At 41.2% G+C, this 24,208-nt stretch overlaps 1 protein-coding gene across 1 annotated transcript in view; it reads left to right on the top strand.

Annotated features, from left to right (window-relative positions):
- Positions 1–560: 560 nt before the first annotated feature.
- Positions 561–24,208, top strand: part of NISCH (nischarin) — a 31,987-nt gene continuing 8,339 nt past the window's right edge. The window contains exons 1-14 of the mRNA XM_031609442.2: positions 561–810; positions 5,591–5,674; positions 5,962–6,144; positions 10,785–10,833; positions 12,796–12,959; positions 14,233–14,328; positions 15,068–15,163; positions 15,705–15,857; positions 16,649–16,717; positions 17,104–17,289; positions 17,475–17,603; positions 18,639–18,752; positions 19,563–19,671; positions 23,621–23,742. Coding sequence (XP_031465302.2) covers positions 727–810; positions 5,591–5,674; positions 5,962–6,144; positions 10,785–10,833; positions 12,796–12,959; positions 14,233–14,328; positions 15,068–15,163; positions 15,705–15,857; positions 16,649–16,717; positions 17,104–17,289; positions 17,475–17,603; positions 18,639–18,752; positions 19,563–19,671; positions 23,621–23,742 — 1,638 coding nt within the window. The 5' untranslated portion in view covers positions 561–726. The remainder of the gene's footprint in view (positions 811–5,590; positions 5,675–5,961; positions 6,145–10,784; positions 10,834–12,795; positions 12,960–14,232; positions 14,329–15,067; positions 15,164–15,704; positions 15,858–16,648; positions 16,718–17,103; positions 17,290–17,474; positions 17,604–18,638; positions 18,753–19,562; positions 19,672–23,620; positions 23,743–24,208) is intronic.

Raw genomic sequence — 24,208 nt, forward strand, 5'->3', positions numbered from 1 at the left:
CATTAACCTTTGGGATGGGGACGGATCAGTCCTTCGGTGCCGGGGACACAGCAGAGGCACAAAGGCTGCTGCAGTCCCCACAGCCTGGCTGCCAGCCCCAGCACGCTGGAGTGCAGCCGAGGCCGATGCTCCCCACCACGCCTCTCTGGGAGGTTTCTTTCCCAGCACTGCCTATGGCAGACGTGAAGCAGACATAAACTTAGCCCAAATTTGACCTGCACAGCGCTGCGTTGCACGGAACTGCACGACGCTGCACAGCACAGCGCTGCACACTGTTGCACTGCACAGCTCAATACTACACCGCACAGCACCGTGTTGCATCGCACAGCACTACGCCGCATTGCTCAGCGCAGCACCGCGTTGCATTACTGTGTTGCATTGCCTAGCACTGCATGAGCATCCACCGGAGAGAGCAAGCACGCAGGCGTGCCCCACGCGCATAAGCCACGCCCCCTCGCCGCTTAGCCCCGCCCTCCTTCGCGCGGACGGACGCGAGGCCCGGCCAATCCCGCCTCCCCCTGCGGCAATCCCCGCCCCCTCAGCGCCAAGCCAATAAAATGACCGCGGGCGGGACCGGCCGCACCCCGAGGGGGCAGAGCCAAGATGGCGGTGGTGGCGGTGGCGGTAGCGGCGCGGAGCGGGCGGGGAGCCGGGGCGGGAGGCGGCAGCGGCGGGCGGAAGGGAGCGGCGGCGGCGTGAGGGGCGGCTGCGCGTTTCTTCCGCGTCATGGAGGCGGCGGCGGGCGAGGACGGCGAGGAGCCTCTGCGGAACGCGCGGGTCCTGGGCTCCGAGCTCGTGGAGACCTACACGGTAATGGCCGCGGCCGTCGTTCCGTGCCGTTTCCTGAGGAAATCACGCGAGCTGGGGCGGCGTTGGCGTTCGGCGGTGCTTCTCCAAGGGGAAGGCGGGGGGGAGAGGCGGCCAGCCGTGTTTGTCGTTGGGAAGGAGCTCGGGTTTTGGCGTCTCGCTTCTGTTTTTCGACGGGTTGCGTTGTAGCGGAGCTGTGTTGTTCAGGAAGCTTCTCACGAAGCCGCTCATGGCACAACGCACTGCAGCACCGCCCTGCTTTATGTAAGGCGAGCTGCGGGACAGTGCCTGCAAATCCGTCTGAGCGGCTTCCCAGAGGAAACTTAGAGCCGTTTCTGCGCGTCTTAGGACGCAGGATGGGCATAGCTGTAGTACACCGGGAGCGGAACGGCTCGCCCGCCCCTAAACCGGCTTTGTTTGGGCTTCGGGAGGTGAGGGGCTGTGAGCAGGCTGTGGTTGGAAACTTGAAATAGATTCTTGGAAATAGTTTCAGCTCTTTCTGGCTGCTCCAGGATGTGTATTCACCAGAGCTGTGCTGGTCAGGTTGTGGTTCATCCCTGTGCCATGGTGGGACATGCAGCATGCTGTCTGGATGCTTCCAGAACTGTTAATGTTGGTGTTGAGGATTTTCACCAGTATTTTACAGTACCCGTGCAAGAGAAATTAGAGTGAATTTGAAGAAATGTCCGAATGTTACTTGCCCCTGGAGATTACAAGCAGGGGAAGGGCAGTGCTAGCTGCTTTTGGTACACAAACGACTACGGTGGTACCCTGGGCAAGGCCATCAGTGTGCTGGATGGAGCTGTAATTCAGGCTTATGGCTTTGCGGGTAGTGCTCAGCAAATCAGCTGGTGGTTGGGGCTAGTAGCTAAGTTAACAGAAGTCTTAGTTTTAAAGATTTCTAATGAGTGGAGCTCTGGGAACGTCATGCTATTTTGATGTCACTTTGCTTGGGTGCTTTAAAAGTAGCTCATTAAGAAGGGAAGTTATACAAGTAATTAATCCTGGTTTTGATTCTCTTGCTGCTGGTTTGAGGGAGTTGAGACACTGAGCTTCCCTGTTTGTACAGCCATGAAGAGTGTTAGCAGGACTGCAAACCTGCAGCAGTTTGTATGAGAAAGCCTAAGCAATTAGATATGGGTGTGATTTTAAATGAAGACAAAAATGATTTGTAAAATGATTGACAAAGTGAAATGGTTTGCAAAAATTGGCATTTGTTTTGCTTTAAAATTGAGTTGTGCTGCAGTAAGGACCTTACAGTGACCTGTAGTGCAGCAGAAGTAAAAGGTGTAAGAGCCAGTCGCATCTGTTAAAGGTGAGAAAGGAAATACTGGTGGCAAACTGCATCAATAGCCATAAGAGATAGCATCAGTTGTCTTTCTATCCTTATCTTTGAAAGAACCTTTTATTTTGGCACTGATGCTTGCTTTTGTACTCTGTATTTCAGAGTTTATAATCTCACAGAAGGGGGGGGCTTTATTTCAATGACATCTGGATGGTGGTTTAGGTGTTAGAACGTCCAAAATATTTGGGGAAGGCCCACAGTTCTTCATAATCTTAAAGGATTTTTGAAATGTGGTTCTTGCTGGAGCTGTTAGGCAGGAAGGCAAGGTATGGATTAATCCAGCAGAAAAGATATACGCTTATTGACAGTGTTTCTGTTGGGTTAGAAAAGCCTGAGCACCTTCACTGAGTGTTTCCCCTGTGTGTGCTAGTTGGATTAGGTGCTGACTGAAGACTGGCAGATTACTAGAAGGCCTCAAGGCTGCCAATGCTTCATTTGTTTCCTTCTGTGCATTTGTTTGGCCTATAATCGTTTTCCTGCCTTTCTTGTCTTGTGCAGCTGTTTTTAATGTTAACTTTGATAATTAAAGAGAAGACTGTGGCTTCCTCAGATGGGTGTAAACGAAATGCCTGAGGAGTCAGGGAGGAGCAGATGCATCATTGCTCTGCAATGTGGGACCTGCTGGCTGCGGTTGCACCTGTGCCCTGGGCTGTGGATGTAGGCAGCTCTGTCAGGTACTTGTTTTTCTCTCAGTGGTACCGAAGTTTGTGGAGTTGGAAGGAGGATACTGCAAAAAGGCCAGTTCTCTGTACAAAGCAAGATGAACAGGGTTTTGTTCACTGTGTGTGGTGTAGACAAAAAGGAGTCTGAGATCATCAGTGTTTGTTAACAGCTGGATTAGAAGCTACACATCTTAATTTTACATAAGCATTTTACTAGTATAGATTGGGGAGGATAAAAGGCATGCTGTAAGGGAGTGAGTACTGCCCAAGGAGGCTGTGGATGCCCCATCCCTGGAGGCATTCAAGGCCAGGCTGGATGTGGCTCTGGGCAGCCTGGTCTGCTGGTTGGTGACCCTGCACATAGCAGGGGGTAGAAATGAGATGATCATTGTGGTCCTCTTCAACCCAGGCCATTCTATGATTCTAACTATGAGAACCTTGGTGTATAGGTAAGAAAACAATGAGAAAATATAGCACTAGATATGGTAACAACATGTAGAAAGACTTGCAAAATGTATTACAATTAAGAGTTTAGTGAAGGCACTGGGAGGTAGGCTTCCAGATTGAAAACCTGTGGGTGTGAATGCTTTCATGTTTAGCTGCAGACTAATGCAGTTTGTCATAAATGCAGGTGGAGATCTCACATGGTAATGGCTGGGAGGAGGCGTGGCATGGTTTCATCTCCCCATGTGTGCCTGCAGCAGGTGGCTTGGTGGCTAGGCTGACATTCACCAGTCTTGAACTGTTGGCCTATTAGTCCACTCAGTTAAATGAAAAAGTCACTACATATCTGGCTTTCTTTAAAAGCCCAATATGTCTTTTTTGCTCTAGAATGAATTGAAACAAGGCTTTGGAGCATGCAAGTCTGTTTCATTGATGTTCCTCAAGATAATGACAGTTTGAAGATGAATGTGCAGTCTGTCTGAGGGCTGGGGCTGTATGGCTGGTTGCGGCAGTGTTCTACATGGGGAGTGCTGTGAGGAGTTGGCTTATCTGAAACATCTGCCTTAACAGATGTGTTCCTGACCAGACTGTCCATTTGGCTCCATCTGTGTTTCTGGAAGTGCTCAGGGCTTGTCGTTTTGATAAAAGCTTTCATGGAACCTTTGTTGTATGTTTGCTTTGTATTGAGTGCGGAGAGGAAGCTCCTAGCTTTGTTGTCTCGTGAGTTTGCAGTTGGGAGCTATGGAGTTTACTGGGTTTTCAATATCTCAAAGTTTTATTCATTGCACATTCAGTCTGTGTTGTATTTAGCTATGCTGCTTGATCTGCCATAGTTCAGTGCACAGCATTTGAAAATAACTAGTATTCTTCTGGCTTCTGTGCATAGTACTGCTGTGGTTCTGAATTTAATCTGATGATTTCTTTGAGTCCCCTCTTGCTTTTTCCTCAGGCATATGAGGAACTGCTGACACTCAGAGATTATTCCTCTTTTGGTTTGTCATCAGCAAAGTAAATAATCCTGGCTGGCGGTTTCTCAACCAGCCTGGAAATCATATGCAGGCCTTAATTGAAACTAATCCTTGTAGGCATTCATCTGCATTTGCAACACTCACCCAAACACTGACGTGTCCTTTGCTGTACGCACCAGTCAGACATCTTGATTTGCTGCTCTGTAGGACGTGTTTTGTTCAGCAACTCTGTGCGTCAGATGCATCTCATACCAATTAAGTCTTCTGAAGCAGCTTCATTTCTAAAATGCAAGAGGCATTCTGTTTAATGTGTGACACTCTCCTGGTCTTGGCTAGCAGTGAGTGCTAACTGGCTGCCTTTTATGTAACAAATTGAAAATTCACTCTGGTTTTCATTTCTTCAAGTGGAATTACCAGCAAGTGTGCTTCATTCTCATAGTAGCAATGAATCATGCCTGTATTATGTGTGATGGGGCAACAAGTTATCATTTGTACTAAATGCTTTCAAGATTAAGCTAAATTTTCCAAGGAGTGAAATTAAACTGGATAAGTTTAATGTGTTGCTTTCATGCAAATATACAACTAATTTTATTGATCCTTGTCTGTTTTCTACTTTGTTTTCTTTTCTGCATTTGAAGTTTCTTTGGGATTGCCTTACTTCTGGTTTCTCCAAAGGTGAATTGTGAACTTACTGCACAATCTGTAGTGCTCAACAGGAATGTCACCTGCAATGAAAATGCTGTGTTCTGCTTTTGCTACATATGTTTAAAATATCTTTGTCCAAATAAGCGTTGGTTTGGTTTAGAGAATTATAAGTATTTGGGTGCAATAGTAGTGATCAGGAAGCTATGCTGTGTTTTACTGTGAAAGGAATTAAACAATTAATGCCCAACCAACTAGAGGATTCACCTGGATTTCTGAAAAGTTCAGAACAGGATTCCTGCCTAACTGTGAAGTGGGAACAGGATGCTTGCCAGACTCCTGTGCCTACTCTGCAGCTTGGTAGATAGAAAAAGGGATGCTGCTAACTTAGGCTTGTGGGTAGCTATGAATTCTGATTTGGCTACCAGAAATGTTAAGAAACAGTTTAGAAATCTTGTTTGCTTTAGCTTTTGGATTGCAAGAATAACTTGGTTTTAAAAGAAGCAGCAGCTGCGTGCTTTTGTTTGTGGAGCAACCTTATGCATGGCATTAGGTGTCCTACCTCAGCAAAATCACATTAGAGCTTGGATTAGCTTTTAAGTTAACTGCAAGATTAGACTGAGATTAGATTCTACGTGCTTTATATGTAGCCTTATAGTGTACCTGTTGGCTTTTCTTTTAAATTGCAAGTTCCTTTCCTTACTTTACATTCTGTGTTTCAGGTGTACATCATTCAGGTCAGTGTTGGCAGTCATCAGTGGACAGTCAAACATCGCTACAGTGATTTCCATGACCTACATGAAAAGGTAAGGATCTTAAAACTGTGGCCTTAGTCTTTTACAAAAGCAGTTCTGTTGTATAGGACATCTTTTCTTCCCTCAGTAGCAGTGGGAATGTCTATTAGATAGCACAGTACTAAATCCTTTTTGATTGAGCAATATTAACTGTGCATGTTACGTTCCCCCTTTTGAACTGTGAGAAATGGGCCTGAATAACTATAGCCTCAAACAGAAACTCGTCCATGTTCAGTTGCTTCTTCTGTGTAAGTTGTTACCACACATAGGAAGTAATAAGCCTGGTCTTTGTCTTTCAGCTCGTCTCAGAAAAGAAATTAGATAAAAACCTGTTACCTCCGAAGAAGATTATTGGAAAAAATTCCAAAAGTCTGGTGGAGAAGAGGCAAAAGGAATTAGAAGTCTATCTGCAAACTCTTCTAGTCAAGTTCCCTGTTACTGTTCCGAAAGTTCTATCACACTTCTTACACTTTCATTTTTATGTAAGTTTTGTTTTTAGCATATAAGAATGCGGTCCTGAGTGTCCTTCCTTAGTTCTCCAACTTAGAGGGAATTTCACACAGTCTTTTCGGGATAACTGAAACTCTTTTTCAGCCTTTTGCATAATATAATGAAAGCATTAAGTTGTTGGCTTTTTTCTTTACACCAACGTCTTTGCAGTAGGTACAGTCCCTACCCACACTACTTGTCACCATAGTAAGATCAGAAGATCCCTAGTAGAATAGTTGGAAGCAGTGAATAAATCTGCAGCTGAATTGGTTGTTAGGCTGAAGTCAACAGCACTGGCTCTCAGAAGGAACCTTATGTAATTGATCCACTTCCTCCCCCACTCAGCGGTAATGGGCAGAGCTGTGGTTCACACTGAAACAGTTTCCAGTAGACTAAATGAAGAAAAATAGCACTTCTGTAGGAGAGCATGCTAATGTAGAGGCCCCTGGAGACATTGCTCCATCCAGCTGACAGTGTTACAGTAAGGAAGAAAGAAGCCATGGCTTTCATGTTCATATTGCAAATTGCTCGTTTGTCTCTTGTGCATCGTTAACCTTTTTTGCAGTACTGCTTCATATTGCAAGGGAGAGAGTGGACTTTTTATTGAGAGGAAAATGCACTGGAGAGAGCTGAGTGGAATGAAAGAGCAGTAATTGCTCTGGCGTGGTGGCTGAGATTGCCCTTTGTAGTTTCTTATGAAGGCTTCAGAAATGAGTCACAAATGGTTCATTAAGTATGTTGATTAAGCCTTAGCAACAAAATTAAAAACTATTGAAGTTGCATTACGTGAATATAAGCATCCTGGTTAGAATTCAGACTTAAACTCAGCTAAAACTGTGGGTTTAGTCCATAGCATTACTATTACCCTGCAGAGTTGATCGAAAAGCACTGAGTGTATGATGATCGAGTCCTCTAAATGAATTAGAGGTATTAAATTTATTAAAAATGTGCATGGTGATGTAGGAGCAGTTCTGATGAGGTGGAACAAGCTTTCTGATGACTGAAAAGTTGCTTTTTTTTCCTCTGGCTGTTCTTTCAGCAGTGATATTCTGATGTTTCATTAATGTTTCAGTGCAGCAGCTTCAACAAAGTTTCTTTTATGCAGGCTGAACATCTTCCTATTCCTTCCCCTGTTGTTCAGCTGATTTTTTTCTTTTGCTGTAGTATTTGTGCTTTTGTAAGACTTTTCCAAAGGTCTGGCATTATTTGTGTATGAAAGCTTCTCTGTTTCTGTATTTTAGAAGCAAAGGTGTTGCTTACTCTGCATTTTGTTGGTTGAGGGGAATGGAGATTGAAGTATAAACTTCAACTCAGTTGTTTTTGTTTGGAGTTTACAAATATTTACAGAAAAAAAAGTTAGCTATTCAGCAGTAAAGCTAAATATTTACCACAGCAATTCTGCTGGAAAATAATCTTCCTGTAGAACTTTGATCTTTTAAGTATCTCTGTCAGATGATCTGATGTGTTCTTGAGACAGTAAAATCACTGCTCTTGCCTTGGTAGTTTGGGTAGAAAGGCTGCTACAGTTCCTCTTCTTGTAGTGTTTCCAGTAGGAATTGCTTAATTTTATTTCCCTGGTTAGTAGAACTATACAAAGTAGAAATAGGTGGCTTATCTTAAATATATTTAAAACACTTTGAGGCCCGTATGTATTGGAGATGTGAAGGTTTGGGACTATCTTGGGCAGAGTCACCATGAAATTGTAGAATTCTCTATTCTTGGTGATGTCAGGAGGAGACCAGCAAAACTGCATCTTGAACTTCCAGAGGGCAGATTTCGACCTGTTTGGGACACTTGTTACAGGGGTCCCTTGGGAGTCACTCCTAAAGGGTAAAGGGGTCCAGGAAACCTGGATGTTTTTCAAGATGGAAATCTTAAAGGCACAAGAACAGGCTGAGTGCTGTAAGGCAAGCTGTAGGGGAAGAAGAGTAGTGTGGATGAGCAGGGAGCTACTGTTGAGACTCTGGAAGAAAAAGAGTATGTCCTCTGGAAGAAGGGACAGGCTACTTGGGGAGATTACAAGGAAATTGCTAAGGTATGCAGGGAGGAAGATAGGCAAAAGCCCACCTTGAAAGCAGTTTGGCCACTGCAGTAAAAGGGAATAAGAAAGCCTTTTACAAATACATCAGTGGTAAGAGAAGAACCAAGGAGAATTTCCATCCTTTACTTGATGCAGCAGGGAATGTGACCACTGAGGATAAGGAGAAGGCTGAGGTCCTCAGCACCTTCTTTACATCTGCCTTTAATAGGTAGGTCAGTTATCCTCAGAACAGTTTATGCCCTGATCTGGAAGTCTGGGATACTGTGCATAATATACCCCTGGTGATTCAGGTGGAGACAGTTGGAGAGCTCCTCCTCCATCTGGACTGTCACAAGTCCATGGGATTGGATGGGCTCCATCCTAGGGTGCTGAGGGAGCTGGTGGGGGGTGATTGCTGAGCCTCTGTGCCATCTACCAGCACTCCTGGTTATCTGGAGAGGTCCCAGAGGATTGGAGGCTTGCTGATGTGATTCCAGCTACAAGAGGGCCAGTGCCATTCTGGCGTGTATTAGAAATAGTGTGGCCAGCAGGAGCAGAGAGGTAACTGTCCCTCTGTACTCAGCACTGGTGCAGCTGCACCTTGAGTATTGTGTTCAGTTTTGGGCCCCTCACTACAAGAAAGACATTGAGGCCATTGAATGTGTGAGTGGTGTGGAGCATAGGTCTTATGAGGAGTGACTGAGGGAGCTGGAATTGTTTAGTCTGGAGAAGAGGAGTCTCAGAGGAGACTTTATTGCACTCTGCAACTTCATGAAGGGAGGTTGTGGTGAGGAGGGGTTTGGCCTCTTCTCCCAGGCAACAAACAGGACCTGGGGAAATGACTGCAAGTTGTACCAGAGGAGTTTAGGTTAAACATAAGGAAAAACTTTTTCTCTCAGAAAGTGGTCAGGCACTGGAATGGCTGCACAGGGAGGTGGTGGAGTCGCTGTCCCTACCAGTGTTCAAGAGGCATCTGGATGAGGAACTGCAAGATATGGTTTAGTGCTTGTGGCAGTAGTGGTGATGGGAGGACGGTTGGACTAGATGATCTTGCAGATTGCTTCCAACCTTGTGATTCTATGATTGTAGGGAATGGTCAGGTACAACGTGGCAAGGAGTCACAGTTGCATGTGATAGCAATGCAAAACATCACATCTTGGCATTGAACAGAATGTCTGTGGAGATACAGGGGTGCTTATTTTGTTGCTGTCTAATATTTTGTCATTTGAAGAAATTTGGTTTAACTTGCAGATATGAACTTTTGCATGAAAATAGAGTGCCCAGAAACTACTGGTCAGAAGCACCTGCAAACAATGGGGCTTCCGTGGGGTTGAAGCATCCAAGTAGTTGGAGCTAAGACAGGAGGTCTCTTGTGAGTTTAACAGAGGAATAGAGTAGCTTTTTTTTGTGTGCTAGTCACCAAGCCATCCAATTTATGATCTTGTTTTAGTTTTATACAGATATCTTCTGTGCGTCTCAGGTAATGAAAGAGAGCAGGCTAGATGGGTGTAACTGGTTGGTTCAAAGAAGAGGTGGTAGTTTGGAATGCAGCTCCTTCTAGCTTGTTTCTGGTACAACAATGTGGAGGCTTTGTTCATCCTCTGTAAGTGGGGTGTCAGTTAAATTAAGAATGTGCTTCTCTAAAATGCTTACCTCTTGAAATGAGCTAAAGTGTTTTAGGTCCCTTGTGAATTTATTCTCTCCTTACAAATGGAGGGACTAATCAGTGAAGCAAACACATCAGATACTCGTTTCATGATCCATACTATTTGTTTACACTGCAGCTATATTAAAATGAAGTGTGTGTGTCTGGGGGAGTTTTCACTATCACAAATGGTTTTGTTTTATGCCTTGTGTGCCTTTGAGAGTGAACTGATAGAAGTGTTCAGGACAATTTGTGGGCTTGCACAAAGCATGTGTTTTCTTTTGTGGAGAGAAGTATGTTCAGATAGGAAGTGCACTGATCTTTGTGCACCTTCAAATTTAGAAGGAAGAAATTCCTGCGTTGGGGGTTCAGTGTTTTGTTTTCCTCCTGGAGCTGTCAGTGCCTGAAGTGGAAGCTGAGCAAGTAGGTAAGTCCAGAAAGATAGAGAAAAAGGTAGAGGATGGTGAAGTGGTCTCTTGCTTTCTGCAGTGAGCTTAATAGAAGTTGAATTAATTTCTCTTCCTTGTAGGCTTGTTAATGGATTGGTGTTTTTTCATCTTATTGACACTCAAAATCTTAGTTCCTGTGTTTTGTGGTTTCTGTTTGTTTGGAGAATATTCTTACTTAGCTTCTTCATAGCTGAGATCTCTTTCAAGCTAGGCTGTAATGATAAGTAGTAGTTGCTGTAGCTGCCGTTGTATTTTTAATACATGCAGAATCTGATTAATTAAATGTAGTGCAATGTATTCCATCTCGGAAATAAAAAAAAAAATGTATGAAATAACTGATTTGGGGTCATTTGTATGAAGTATTTTCAAGTTATAGAGAAATCAGTAAGACACAGTCACAGTTCCATTGTATTAAATTGTGCACTGTAGCAAAAAGGAAAAGCAGAAAAGGTGCACATTGAAAAATTGTAATTAAAAGTATATAAATAAAACTTAATTGCAATGATTTATTCTTTGCAGGAGATCAATGGGATCACCGCTGCATTGGCTGAAGAGCTCTTTCACAAAGGTAAATAACTTGGAAGAATTAGCTGTGAATGAAGTGACAGTTTTCCTCTATCTGTGTGCATTCATGCATCTATGGTATTTAATTTCCAGACAAGTAGAGATCTGAGTTTTTGATATGTAAAGATTAAAAGGATAAGCTGTGGTATTGCCAATTAGAAGCTTTCATTAGACTTTTCATCTTGGTGTGTTGTATAGAGAAGTTTGGTGTATACCAGTGAGTGCTGAGACAGAGTGTATTAAATGCACTTTACGTATCCAAATATTATTATTCCAGAATTTGGGAAATGGGAGGCCTGTCAGTTAAATAAGGTGTTATGGAAGATGAAAATGGGATGCACTTCCTATACCTGCAATAGCTCTAACTGTTCAGTTGACAGAGGAGGTTTGGAATGATTAAACCATGCTTGTTTTGTCTCTAAGGATGTGCTAGATAGTAATGGATGTTCCAGATGGCTGAGGCAATAGGTGAAGCATGTTTCAGAGTGCTGTTCACAGAATCACAGAATCGTAGGGGTTGGAAGGGACCTCCAGAGATCGAGTCCAACCCCCCTGCCCAAGCAGGTTCCCTACACTGGGTTGCATAAGTAGGTGTCCAGGTGGGTCTTAAATATCTCCAGAGAAGGAGACTCCACAACCGCCCTGGGCAACCTATTCCAGTGCTCTGTCACCCTCACCATAAAGTTCTTGCGCACATCTTGTGCAGAACTTCCTATGCTCCAGTTTCTGGCCATTTCCCCTTGTCCTGTCTCCACACACTGCTGAAAACAGTCTGGCCTCACTGCTCTTCCCCCCACACCTTAGATATTTATAGACCTGGATCAAGTCCCCTGTCAGTCTTCTCTTCTCAAGGATAAACAGACCCAGTTCACTTAGCCTTTCTTCATAGGGCAGATGCTCCAGGCCCTTCTTTGTGGCCCTCCACTGGACTCTTTCCAAGAGGTCCCTGTCTTTTTTGTACTGGGGAGCCCAGAACTGGACACAGTACTCCAGATGAGGCCTTACCAGGGCAGAGTATAGGGGAAGGATCACCTCCCTCGATGTTCAAGATTGTTCTGGCTCAAAATTAACTTCAGATACAGCCATTTCAGAGGGTCCACTCAGCAAATGTTGGGACATTATGGCAATTGCTGAAGAAATCTGTCCTGTCTTTGTAGCCCATGCAGTGTCACTGCTGTATATGGGTATATTCTCCCTTTTCTGTATAGATGAACTCTTGGGCTTGCTCCCCCTGAGGCCAAAGGGAATTGTATTTTTCAGCATTTCTGAGAACTCTGCTTACCATGAGAGATGGTGCTCACTTGTCTATAAGTCAGTCTGATGTCCTTAAAGGGAAGAAAAGAGGGATTCATTCCTGTGTGTGTTCTGCTGTGCTCTATGTTAACTCTTCAGGTGCTTCTGGAGAGGATGCTGTTTTCTATTGTTTAATGATAGCTCTGTAATAAAACAAGATTTTACAAATATCAGATGATGCCTTTGTGTCTAGGGTCCATTGGTTTTAGTGTGATGAAAGATTTGCTCTCAGAAAAACTGTTTGCTATAGCTGAGCATTTAGGCAAAATTACTAAAACTGCAAGAATTATTGTTTCAGTAAACAAATACTGCATTTTCTGAATGGATTGAAGCTTTTTGGAAGAAAAGCTTGATATCTCTTAGATTATGTGAACTTTGATTGTACTTCTGTGAAGGAGGAAAACATTAGTCATTTGTTGCACTAGGAGCTTCAGGCTTGTATTACAAATGCCTGTTTGAACAGCTATGTTCTGGTTTAAAAAAAAATCTAATTAAACTGTTCAAAGTGGCAAAAAAATGGAGCTGTTTTGGTTTGTGAGTCTTGAACTTTTAGAGCATGAAACAGTTGTTTCCTCTCTAACCTGAAATTTTCTGTGTACCATTTATTCTTTATAATCACTGAAGTAGTGCACCTCACTGCAGCAGTGTTTAATGTCATACTCTTCTTTTTCAGGAGAGCAGTTATTAATGGCTGGAGAAGTCTTTACCATTAGACCACTGCAGTTATATGCTGTCACTCAACAGTTGCTACAGGGGAAGCCTACGTGTGCTAATGGAGATGCCAAAACAGACCTAGGTCATATTCTGGATTTCACTTGTAGGCTCAAGTATTTAAAGGTGAGCTATATGTGCACAAATATTGGAGACATTGTTCCTTCCAGCCTTTGACATGATTCTTAGCAAACTTTTGGAGCATAGTTTGAATGTACAAGAGCTTTTACTGATAATTAAACCCCAACAATCATTTAGAAGTTCATATTAAATATGCTTGTTCTGCCCATTTGAAATATGTATGTAGTTTTCTAACAAAAATGCTGATTTGCTGTGTGGTATGCTCTCTTCAGCAGCTCTGTCTGTAGGGTCATGCTTACAGAATGTGGGTACTGGTAGGACTGTGTGGATGAGTATTACTTTTTTAACTCTGTATTCTTTGCTGATGTTTGTTAGGTCACTGAATCTGTAGGAACACATGTGTGTATATATATATATATATGCATGTATGAATATAAATTCTGTCTTTTTTTCTCATCTTTATCTGGAAAAAAAAAAGCCAACACAAGCCCTCACTTTCATAGTTGAAATTGACCTTGAAGCTCTAGCCAAAATGCCATGTCAGAATAAATGTAAGATAGCCTCAGAACAGATAGGTGTTTTTACTACTTGCTATGTGCTATGGAAAGGATTTCCCTGAGAAAAAAAAAAAAATCTGAGAAAGCTTCACTGGAAACCTAAGAAGCTGCAATAGCAAAACCACACTTCTACAGTGTGGTTTTCCTGTTGCTCTTCAGTTGCCTTTGCCATTCTCTGGTTGTACAGAATTCTCAGAACTGAAGATTCACTGGCAAGAACAGCATTGTTAGACAATTGCCATCTTCAGCATTTCTGTCCTTTATGAACATTTGAGAGTTCTTTCAGAGCTTGTATGGTTCAGATTAGACCAGAGAAAACCTTAAAGATTTCTCCCAAAATTGTATTCACAGGATACATTAAGGAAACAGCCCTTTTTTTGTGCTGCTGGTGTTCTCCAGGGGCAGACTCCAGTGGGCACATGGAAATTTTTAGATGCAATTTTATTAGATGTGCATCAGTGGAGTGCTTTGTTTTCTCCAAACCTGTATTGTCAGTGCTCTGCACTTTTCCCCCTGTACTGGAATGAAAGGCAGTTCTGCCTTTAAAGAAACAGGTGTTTCAGAGAAGTTCTTTTCAGAGGATGTGGCTTTGCGGTGTTCAGCTCAGCATTGAAGCCTTGGTTTGTCTTGCCAGTGGTGTCTTTTTTTTTTTCCCATGCTCAGTGTGCTACAAAATACAAACACAAGGTGGCAGTTCTGAAATGTGTTGTGATGAGTTGTATTATGTCCCTAAAACTCTGTTCTTAAATGTTGGTAACCAGGTCACTGGAACAGGAGGACCTTTTGGAACCAGTAACATACAGGAACATCTCTTGCCATTTGATCTATCTATTTTTAAATCACTTCATCAAATAGAGGTATGACTGAGGTACTGCTTGCTTATACAGGCCCTGAATCCAAGCTCTGCTGCATATGTCTTAATACTGATAACTGTATCCTTAGACTTGGTGCTAGAAATTGAGAGTGCAATCTTTAGATGGAGCCTTTCTTTAGAGACTATTTTTTTTAACAACTTTTGGAAATAAGGATGCCAAATTAAGACTACCTTACACTGTGTGTTCAAAAAGAATGAGATTTCCAGTATATACCTAGATAGAGCTGCTTTTCATTGTCTTGAGTATTTTACAGCTGTATTGTAAAGTGATCTGTTATTACACAGTGCTTTTTATTTGTAAACCATCAAATACGTGTGAAAATATCCTGACATTCAGTTTGTAAAAGTACAGTTTTGGGATATAGTGTTTCTTGCTCAATTATGTTCAGAGTGTTTTCAATGGTGTACTTCTACTGCAAATGAAATTTCAGTTGTTCAGTGAATATTTTCTGAAATATTTTCCTTACCACTTCAAATCTTTCTGAAGAATAACCAATTTTTTGCCCTTTAATGGCATCTGATTTGTCCTGCTATTTCTGGTCTGATTATCTCCTGATTATTTGTTATCAGAAGAAGGTTTTAATGGAGTGCCATATCTACTTTCGAAATGGGTAACAGAGTGGAGAATCTGATATTGAGGCTTCTTGCTGTTTCTTCCGTATCTTATTTTCTTGTTCTAGCATTTATGATTTTGTACAAATTAAAATTTTCTTCTAAAACAGATAAATCATTGTGGAGGAAAGCTTATCAAAGGGTTGACTTCTTCAAAGCACACTCTAGGCACAATGAGTGTTCGATTTTCAGCAACATCAATGAAGGTAAGAGTGAGTTCCTCTTTCTGATACATGTTTAAAGCGCATGCCAAAATAGTATTTGTATTGTGAAAACATCCACTTGGAGACCATGTACTTTTCTGTGTTGCTTGCACAGACTCTTCTTACAACCACTGATCTTGAAAGGATTTGCTAATCTTTCTACATCTCAACTTTGTTTTAGCACATGGAAGAAGTGTTTACATGCCTCCTTTAGAGGAACATTTGTGATGTCTTTATTGGAATGTTCATGTAGAACTGAATGTTTACCTCTTCTTTTCTCTGTGCTTTGATTTGGTGAGGGATATATATTTAGCATAACTTTCCATCCTTATGTTGTTTCATATTCTCCAATTGGATTGGCTGCTAATGTTGGTATTCCTGTAGATCTAAAAATTCCTGACCCAGCCAGCTCACTTGTTAAGAGAACAGCTTTAGTCTAGATGATTGAAGTTTAGAAGCATTCCTTACAGAACTCTTGGACTATTTTTCAAAGTGGATTGCTCTCATTGAAAATATAACGTTTTGCTATGCTCATCTCAAATAGGAAATCCTGGTGCCTGAGGCCTCAGAGTTTGATCAGTGGGAGCCAGAGGGTGCATCAGCAAGCTGTCCAGTGACAGCAGTTATTCCAACTTGGAGAAATTTAACAACTTTGGATATGAGTCACAATAACATCTCTCAAATTGATGATTCAGTGGTAAGAAATATTTTATTTTTGAAGTATGTCTGGTCTTCTGAGGCACATTTCAGTAGCAAGGATTTTGCATTTGCTTTTCAGTTGCACTTTTTCTTAAATATTGGTTAGCTGCCCTCATTAATACTTAGGGTAATTTTTCTTTGACTACCTTGATATTTTCTTTGCTGCGGGAGAAAAGTTTGTCATTCTGTGCACAGTAAGTAATGCTTTCATGAATGCTGGCTTCTTGAAGCATGTTCTTTTTCTTTTCAAAACAGAACTCCTCTTAGGTTCAACTTCAGAGTGTTACCAGGGCAGAAACTTCCTGTTTAAACTTGTGGCTTGGTGGTAGCCTTTTTGACATTAAAACAGTATGAAGAGCAAGGAAACTGGATTCAGTATTTTTGACAGTCTCTTAGTTTTATGTTTGATAATTCAGCTCTTAAGGAGGAAAAAAAAAAAAGATTGGCTTTCATCACAAGAATGTGTCAAATATGAACATAGGTTGTTTTTTTAACTTTTACTATTCCTGTGAAGGAAATAATTACTTCTGTAACTAAGCTACAGATCATGTACTAGCAGTGTAGTTCTCTTGTTCAGAATTTTTTGTGATATTGTTTTGTGTAAGAGCCATTTTCAATTCTTTTGCTGCACTGTCATAACCTTTGGGGTTTTTTGAGGCAAATCCTGAGGAACTGTGCACAGGATGATAGTTTTCTTTATCTTTTCCTTACCATCAGCCAATACTGAAACAAATCTGGCCAGATTTATGAGCTAAAATGTTTCATCACAGGTATTTTTTCATCTTCTAGAAATTAATTCCAAAGATTGAATTCCTGGATTTGAGTCACAATGGAGTGTCACTAGTAGAAAACTTACAGGTAAATGATGCTTTTGAAGGTCAGTTTTTCTTTTCAGACTGCTTAGAGAACAAATTTTCTTCAGAGTTCTGTTGCTCATTTTCTTATGGAAAATTGTTTAAGCCCAAGTTGCTTATCCCTTGTAACATCCCAATACCTTTACAGTGGATGTTTCTTACTTGCACTGTATAATTTAATTTCTTGGCCAATATTGACATATTTGTATTCATTGCAGCTGTTTCTCTGGTTCAGTATAAAAGCAGTTGAGGGAATTTCCATTTGACAGGCTTAAACCTATGTCCAGCATGAAAAATAATGTTGGACAAGAAGTGAGCAACTGTAATAGTGTTCCTGATACTGTTGAATTTTAATGTATTGTTTATGATGGATGTTCTTTGCTTTTGTAGCATCTTTATAACCTTGTTCATCTGGACTTATCCTACAACAAACTTACATCACTGGAAGGTGTTCACACTAAACTAGGAAACATCAAAACTCTGAATTTAGCAGGAAATCAGCTGGAAAGTCTGTATGGTCTTAACAAACTTTACTCGTTAGTCAACTTGGATCTCAGCAGCAACAAAATAGAACAGGTAACAGTTGATTTTTCAATACCAAACTAATTGTGCTTTGGGAATGCAAACAGTGTCTTTCAGTGGGAGAAACTGCAAATAAATTCAACTAATTATTTTTTGCCTGCTAACTTGGGCAAGAAATGTGCAGTGGGCATGCTGATTTTTCACTTATCTGACTTGTTAATTTATTTATAAACTTTCAGATTGATGAAGTTAAAAATATAGGAAGCCTCCCATGCTTAGAAAAGGTGGTCTTATCCAGCAATCCATTGAGCATCATCCCTGATTACCGGACCAAAGTACTTGCTCAGTTTGGAGACAGGGCCTCAGAGGTAAGCCACAGTGTACTTCTTTCTTTGAAACTGACACCTGAAGAAACTTTTTTAAAGCATGATAAGTAGAGCAGTGTGAATGTTACCCCAGCAGAAGAAAGAAATGGAGCTGCTGGAGCAGGTCCAGAGGAGGACCGTGGCGATGATCAGATGGCTGGAGTGCTTCTCCTACAAGGGAGCTGGGGATTGTTTGGCCTGGAGAAGAGAAGGCTCTGGGGAGACCTCATTGCAGCCTTCCAGTGCTAATTAGGAGCTTATACAGAGGAGGGAGCCTGACTTTTGTATATGGTCTGATAGTGACAAGAACAAGGAAGAATGGTTTTAAAATAAAAGAGAGGAGACTTAGCTAAGATGTTAGGTAGAAATTCTTTACTCAAGAGGGCAGCGAGGCCCTGGCACCACTGTCCAGAGCTGTTGGTGCTCCATCCCTGGAGGTGTTCAAGGCCTTGCTGAGAGTCTTTGGGCACCCTGAACTGGTGGGTGGCAACCAGCTCATGGCAGGGGGATTGGAACTAGGTAATCATAGAATTGTTAAGTTTGGAAAAAACCTCTAGAATCATCAAGTCCAGCTGTCAACCCATTAGTGCCATGCCTGCTAAACCATGTCTATAGGTGTCACATCCCATTAAAGTCCCCTCCAACCCAAGCAAGCCATTGTGTGATTCTCTGAGTCTAAAATCCAGTGGAGTTTTAGTGTGAATTGGAAAAGGTCTTCAGAGGACAAAAAAATGCTGTTATTTTACCACACTTCTCACTCTTGGATCTGAATAGAACTTTACTGTCTTCAGTAGATTAAAAACCATTATGTTAATATTGAAATAGTTGTGCTAAAAGGGTACTGAAGATACTTAACCATTTGAGTTTACATTAAATTCATATCAGCTTGGAGCAAGGTCAAATGTGATAATTTTTTTGCATCTAATGTTTACTAAGATGCACTTAGTTTGTATTAGGCTGAGATACTTTTTTATTATTAAAACAAATTATAGTACTGTTTTGTTTTTCAGTATTTTAGATATTTTTCATGTTTTCCAGGTTTGTTTGGATAACATTGTAACTACAGAGAAGGAACTAGACACTGTTGAAGTTCTAAAAGCTATCCAGAAATCAAAGGAGGTGAAGTACAAACTGAGTAACTCTGATAAAAAGGTGAGTTTGAGCAGTGCTAAGAGGTGCAAATAAAATGTGCTTCTTAGCTTAGGATGCGTTTTAAACTTACAAAGACTTCTAGAAATTAGGTCTGAGGGGAATTCATTCAGGTTTCCTGCAGCTTTTGAGTTTTTACTTTCTTTGCTTTGTGCTTTAATGTTGTTATGAACTTGTGATATTGCCTTTTAGTTTTCATTGTAGCTTCAGTAATTGTGACCTTCCTTTTTATGTTGATCTGGGAGAGAGGAAGTGGGAGGAAAAGATAGGATGGCTTAATAGTGTTTACAGTGAATGTGCAGTTGACCATAAGTTTATTTTACATTCAGACAAGTAGAGATATTGCAAAGGTGTAATTTCACTGCTTTTGCTGATGGGTACTAAAATGACATTCTCAGACGTTCTTGTGGATGTTTAGAGGTGGAAAAGAATCAAGAACCTGAATCCTCTTTACTTTCTCATGCATTCGTGTGCTGTGTAGCTAGTCAATCTTGTTTTGGTATTACAACAGAACATATTCTGTCCTTGCAGTAGAATTCTTGTTTTTATTCCTTTATGGTTTATAAAACTTGCTGCTGATTTCATCAGGAAATAGTGTTGAAAATTACTGTTCAAACTGAATTCTTAGTAGAATTCCACTAAGAATGTGAATAACAAACTTCATTGGATGTGACAGAAGGTCACAAAAAAGCTGACACTGGCTTTTGCTAAAATTGGATAAGCTTGTGAAGACTTATTTTAGTTCCAGTTCTAGTGTGTCCTGTATAGTTTTTTCAGTTTTTTTCTTTAATCACTGCATACTTTCTTTATTAGATCAGTGAGGACTTCAGGCTCACTGCTGCCAGTTCCAAATCAAACTGTTCTTCCCTTACTGTTCGTCCTTCCTCTCCCTCTCTGCCTCGTCCTGTCAGCTCCAGCCAAGGTAATCATGTATGTATCGTGCTGCTGGGCTGAGCCTCTTGGTTCTGCTTTTTTAAGCTGCATTGATATACATGAATATTATATGCATGGATATAGGGCTTAAAATGAAGGAGAAAAGCTTGGTAGTGTTGGCTTAAAAGCTGGAAGTTGCATGTGAGTCAGCAAAGTTGACCTGTTTGCTGCAGTGCTGTTCACCTGTACTGGAAGTTTGGGTTCAGGATGTTTTACTGTATCATTATAAAGAAATCAGTGAAGGTCTTTTTTGCAGTTTAGATATGTCCTAGATTCTCAACGAAAAACTGACTTGTGTAGGCATGTTCTGAAGTTGCTTATCTTAGCTATGCTTGATCTGCAAAATGACAGTTGAAAGAGTAATTTTTTTCCTCCAAAGAGCTGCATTTCATTAGTCAACTTGAGGGAAGACAGAAAAAGGAAAAAGTAGAGAAAAGGCTGTTGTGGAAGCAGTGATTCATGCTGAGCCTGTGATTTCAGCACTTCTGTAGTGCTTCAGCACCTGCTCATCTTACCTGAAAATTACTTTTGCTGTCTCTTTTGAAAAGAGATGCCTTTTGTATTGGGAACTTGAATGGTCTTCTGTCTTTTGCAGAAGACTGTGACTTACTGGGAAGATTTTAGGGGGCTTTTAAAGTGCAGTACAAAATGAATACTGGGAGAAGACTTATTCTGAAGACATGGGTGTATATTCAGAATAAATGTCTCAGTGGAAGTTTACTTTTTCCAGAAAACTAATGGCTTGGTGGATATAAGAGAAGTGTGCCTGAACAGCTTGGCTGGGGGAGGGGTGTGGAAGAAATCAGTTGCTGTGACTTCTGCAGTCAGTAGAGCTTTCTTAGTTCACTCTACAAATACTTTTCTTTTTTACAGCATTTGACTTAAAGACAAATAACTTAAAACAGATGCAGATTTAGTTGCTACTTCTGCACTTTATTTCCCTTTGTAACTATTCTTGGTAATTTTTCATTTGCAGATAAAATGATGACAGTTTTTCCAAAATGTGTGTGGGAAGTACTAAAGAATAACTTGAAGTCAGTTGCAGTTGGGCAAGATCTTTGAAGGTCCTTTCCAACTAAACTATTCAGTGCTTGCTTTGATGTATTAAGTATTTAAGCTACAGGAATGAGACAGTTTGCCTGTGTAATGACCTGCTGTTTTATACAGAGCTAACTGTAAACATACACTAGCAACAACTTTGGTTTCAGAATTATTGTTCAGTTGTCCTTTTCTATGACAGTAGATGTTTAAAAGCAAATGAGTGTACAGATGGGGAGAAACATCTTCCTTTTTCACACACAAGTTTCATTGAAAAATTTGTATAAGATTTTAAGGTGTGCCTTTTTTGGATTTTTTTTAACTACAGTCTTTTTCATGAGGCTCCTTCAGTAAAATCTTGAAGGCTGCTGTAGATGGTGGGAAAATAAATGAGAATTGGGACAGGTTATTTTTCAACTCTAACAATACAGATTTATTATTTCTACGTATGTAGCTACCAAGGGGTGGTTTTAAAACTGTAACTTTGAGAGATCAGTTTAAAAATTCTGAAATCTGCTAAGCAATTAGTTTAACTGTTAGACCTTAAATTATGAACGATAGAATTCATTTCCTGAGATACTATTTCAGTGAATTGCTTTCTGTGCAGTTTTTTTAGACACTGTTTCTGTAAAATATAATTCAAATTAAATGTCACTGGCAAATGGTTTGTCGAAAAAGATGAAATATTTATGTAGAAAATAGAAAACAAAAAAGTAATGTTCTGCTTTTCCTGTCAGTTTGAATTTCCTTTTTGCTAATGCAATGCTTTGTTCAAGTAATAAATGTTCTGTACTTCCTATATGAAAAGCTTGATACCATCTGCTAAATCTTGCCATCAATCCAGAAAGATGCATGCAGGAGTTCTTATGCTCAGTTTAGAAACACAAATCAACTCTAATTCTGCTTGTTTTATTTTCCTTATGAGTTCTTGAGCTGGTTGGCTCAGTGGTAATACTGAAAAATGATTTTCCATGTTGCTTCAGTGTAGTGCTGCAAGGATTGCAGGCAAAAATGTCAAATGTCCGTTTATATCCACTAATGATAAGCTTTACTAATACTCAGCTTTGAACCCCTCAAAAAGGTTCTGAGTAGGGTGGTGTAATAAGTTTTGAGTGCCCTTGGAGTGTGGTTAACTTTCTGAAGGATTGATACAGATACTAATTCACTTAAAGCCTTCAGAAATTTGAGAAAATGCTGAGAAGTTGCCTAGAAGTGCTTTGCTGAGTTTTTGCAAGCAGAGCAATTGTTTGTGAAAACTATGGGTTGCTTCTGTCAAAACTATTTCTGTTACAACTAAGTGATGTTAAGAGTTCTTACACCTGATCATAGAATCAGATAATAGCTTGGGTTGGAGGGGACCTCAAAGATCATCAAGTTCCAACCCCCTGCCACAGGCAGGGTTGCCAGCTGCTAGATCAGATACTAGACCAAGCTAACCAGGGTGCCATCCAACCTGGCTTTTTAAACATCTCCGTGGTTTGGACATCCACAACCTCTCTGGGCTGCCTGTTCCAGCACCTCACCATTCTCTCAATAAAGACTTGTCCCTGACATCTAATCTAGATCTCCCTTGCTTGTGTTTAAAACCATCCCCCCCTGTCCAATCACTATCTACTCATGTATAAAGTTGATTTCCCTCATGTTTCAAAACTCCCCTTAAATAGTGGAAGGCTGCAATGAGGTCTCCCTGCAGCCTTCTCTTTCCAAGGTTGAACAAGCCCAGCTCCCTTAGCCTGTCTTCATAGGAGAGGTGCTCCAGCCCTCTGAGCATCCTTATGGCCCTCCTCTGGACCTGCCCCAAAAGCTCCACATCTTTCCTGTGTTGGGGCCCCAGACTTGCATGAAGTACTCCAGCTGAGGCCTCACAAGTGCAGAGTAGAGGGGAACAATCACCTCTGTCACGCTGCTGGCCAACCCTTCTTCTGATGGAAGCCAGGATAACATTGGCCTTCTGAGCTGCAAGCACACAACACTGCTGGCTCATGTTCAGTTTCCCATCAACTAGGACTCCTAAGTCCTTCTCAGCAGAGCTACTCTCAAGGAGTTTTCTCATAGTTTGTGTACATATCTGGGATTAGCTCAACCCAAGTGCAAGACCTTGCATGTTGCTTTGCTGAATCTTATTAGGTTCACAAGGGTCCAACTTCTGAGTTGATCAAGGTCTCTCTGGATGGCATTCGTTCCTTCTGCTGTCTCAACCACGCTGCTCAGCTTGGTGTCATTAACAAACTTGCTGAGAGTGCACTTAATCCCATCATCTATTGTTGATAAAGGTGTTAAAGAGTACTGGTACCAAGAGGAACTCCCAGTGGACACTACTCATTACAGGCCTCCTGGATGTAGAGTTGTTGACCACAACCCTTTGACTATAACCTTCCAAGCAATTCATCACCCACTGAGTAGTCCACCCTTCAAATCTCCAAGTTAGAGATGAAGATGTGATAGGGAACTATGTCAAAGGCATTGCACAAGACCAGATAGATGACATCAGTTGCCTTCCTTTTGTTGCTCCATCACTGAACACCACTAGATTGGTCAGGCAGATTGGTCAGGCACAGCCTTCCCTTGGTGGAACCGTGCTGTAGGATCACATGCTCATCCCCCATGTGCCTTAACATGTCTTCAAGGAGGATCTGTTCCATGATCTTCTCGTCGAGAACGTCGAGCTTTAAATTGTTAGCAGTCTTTAACACAAGCATTGCATTTAAAGATACTCCTGTAGTTCAGATAAAATTCAATTTTCTTCTATCCTGATTATTATGTGAAGACATTGTTTAGCTTTAATAATTTATAGTTCATGATAAATTTTGATAATTGTGCAACTTTTATTCCACTTATTTGAGAGAATGTTGGGCTTTAGTTTTGGTTTTACTGCAGTAGTTTTTTTGTATTTGTTCTAGAAATAGTTTGTGAAGAAACAGTCCTAGCAAGCAGTTCATTGCAATTCGATGCATTGACTCCTACAGACCATACAGTTCCCCAGAGATGCTCTGAAATACCAGATTCAAGATGTAAAAATCAGGTAATTGCAGTTCTTTATTTGATGGCATTTTAAGTCTTTTTGCAAGCTTTTCTGATAGTAAACTTCTTTTATCAAAGTAATCTGTAGCATAGCTATCTTGATTCCCTTCAACGAGGGAACGAGGCAGGGCAAGGCCCTGAAGGAGTGTCCTCCTTTGCCACCATTATGCTTAGTCTTTGTCAAGTTCCTTTATTTTTTGCCTCACTTTGTAGTAGTTCAGTAGCAGTAGTTCAGTAGTGTGCTGAAATAATGCCTATGGGCCACAATTTGGATCTGTTCTAAAATCAGCAGCAGAATCCATTCTTTTTCTACCTTAATAGAATGTCCAAATATTAGAAAAGATTCCAGGATCCTCACAGCAGAACTCAGCTGCCCATGACTGTGGCAATCAGGACTTCACAGTGAATTTGCTAGCTCTAAAAAGCTGGAGCCTAACACAGAATCATAGAATAGTCTGAGTTGAAAA

Source organism: Phasianus colchicus, chromosome 11 (genome assembly GCF_987193195.1).
Source record: "Phasianus colchicus chromosome 11, bPhaCol1.hap1.1, whole genome shotgun sequence".
Taxonomy (NCBI): Eukaryota; Metazoa; Chordata; class Aves; order Galliformes; family Phasianidae; genus Phasianus; species Phasianus colchicus.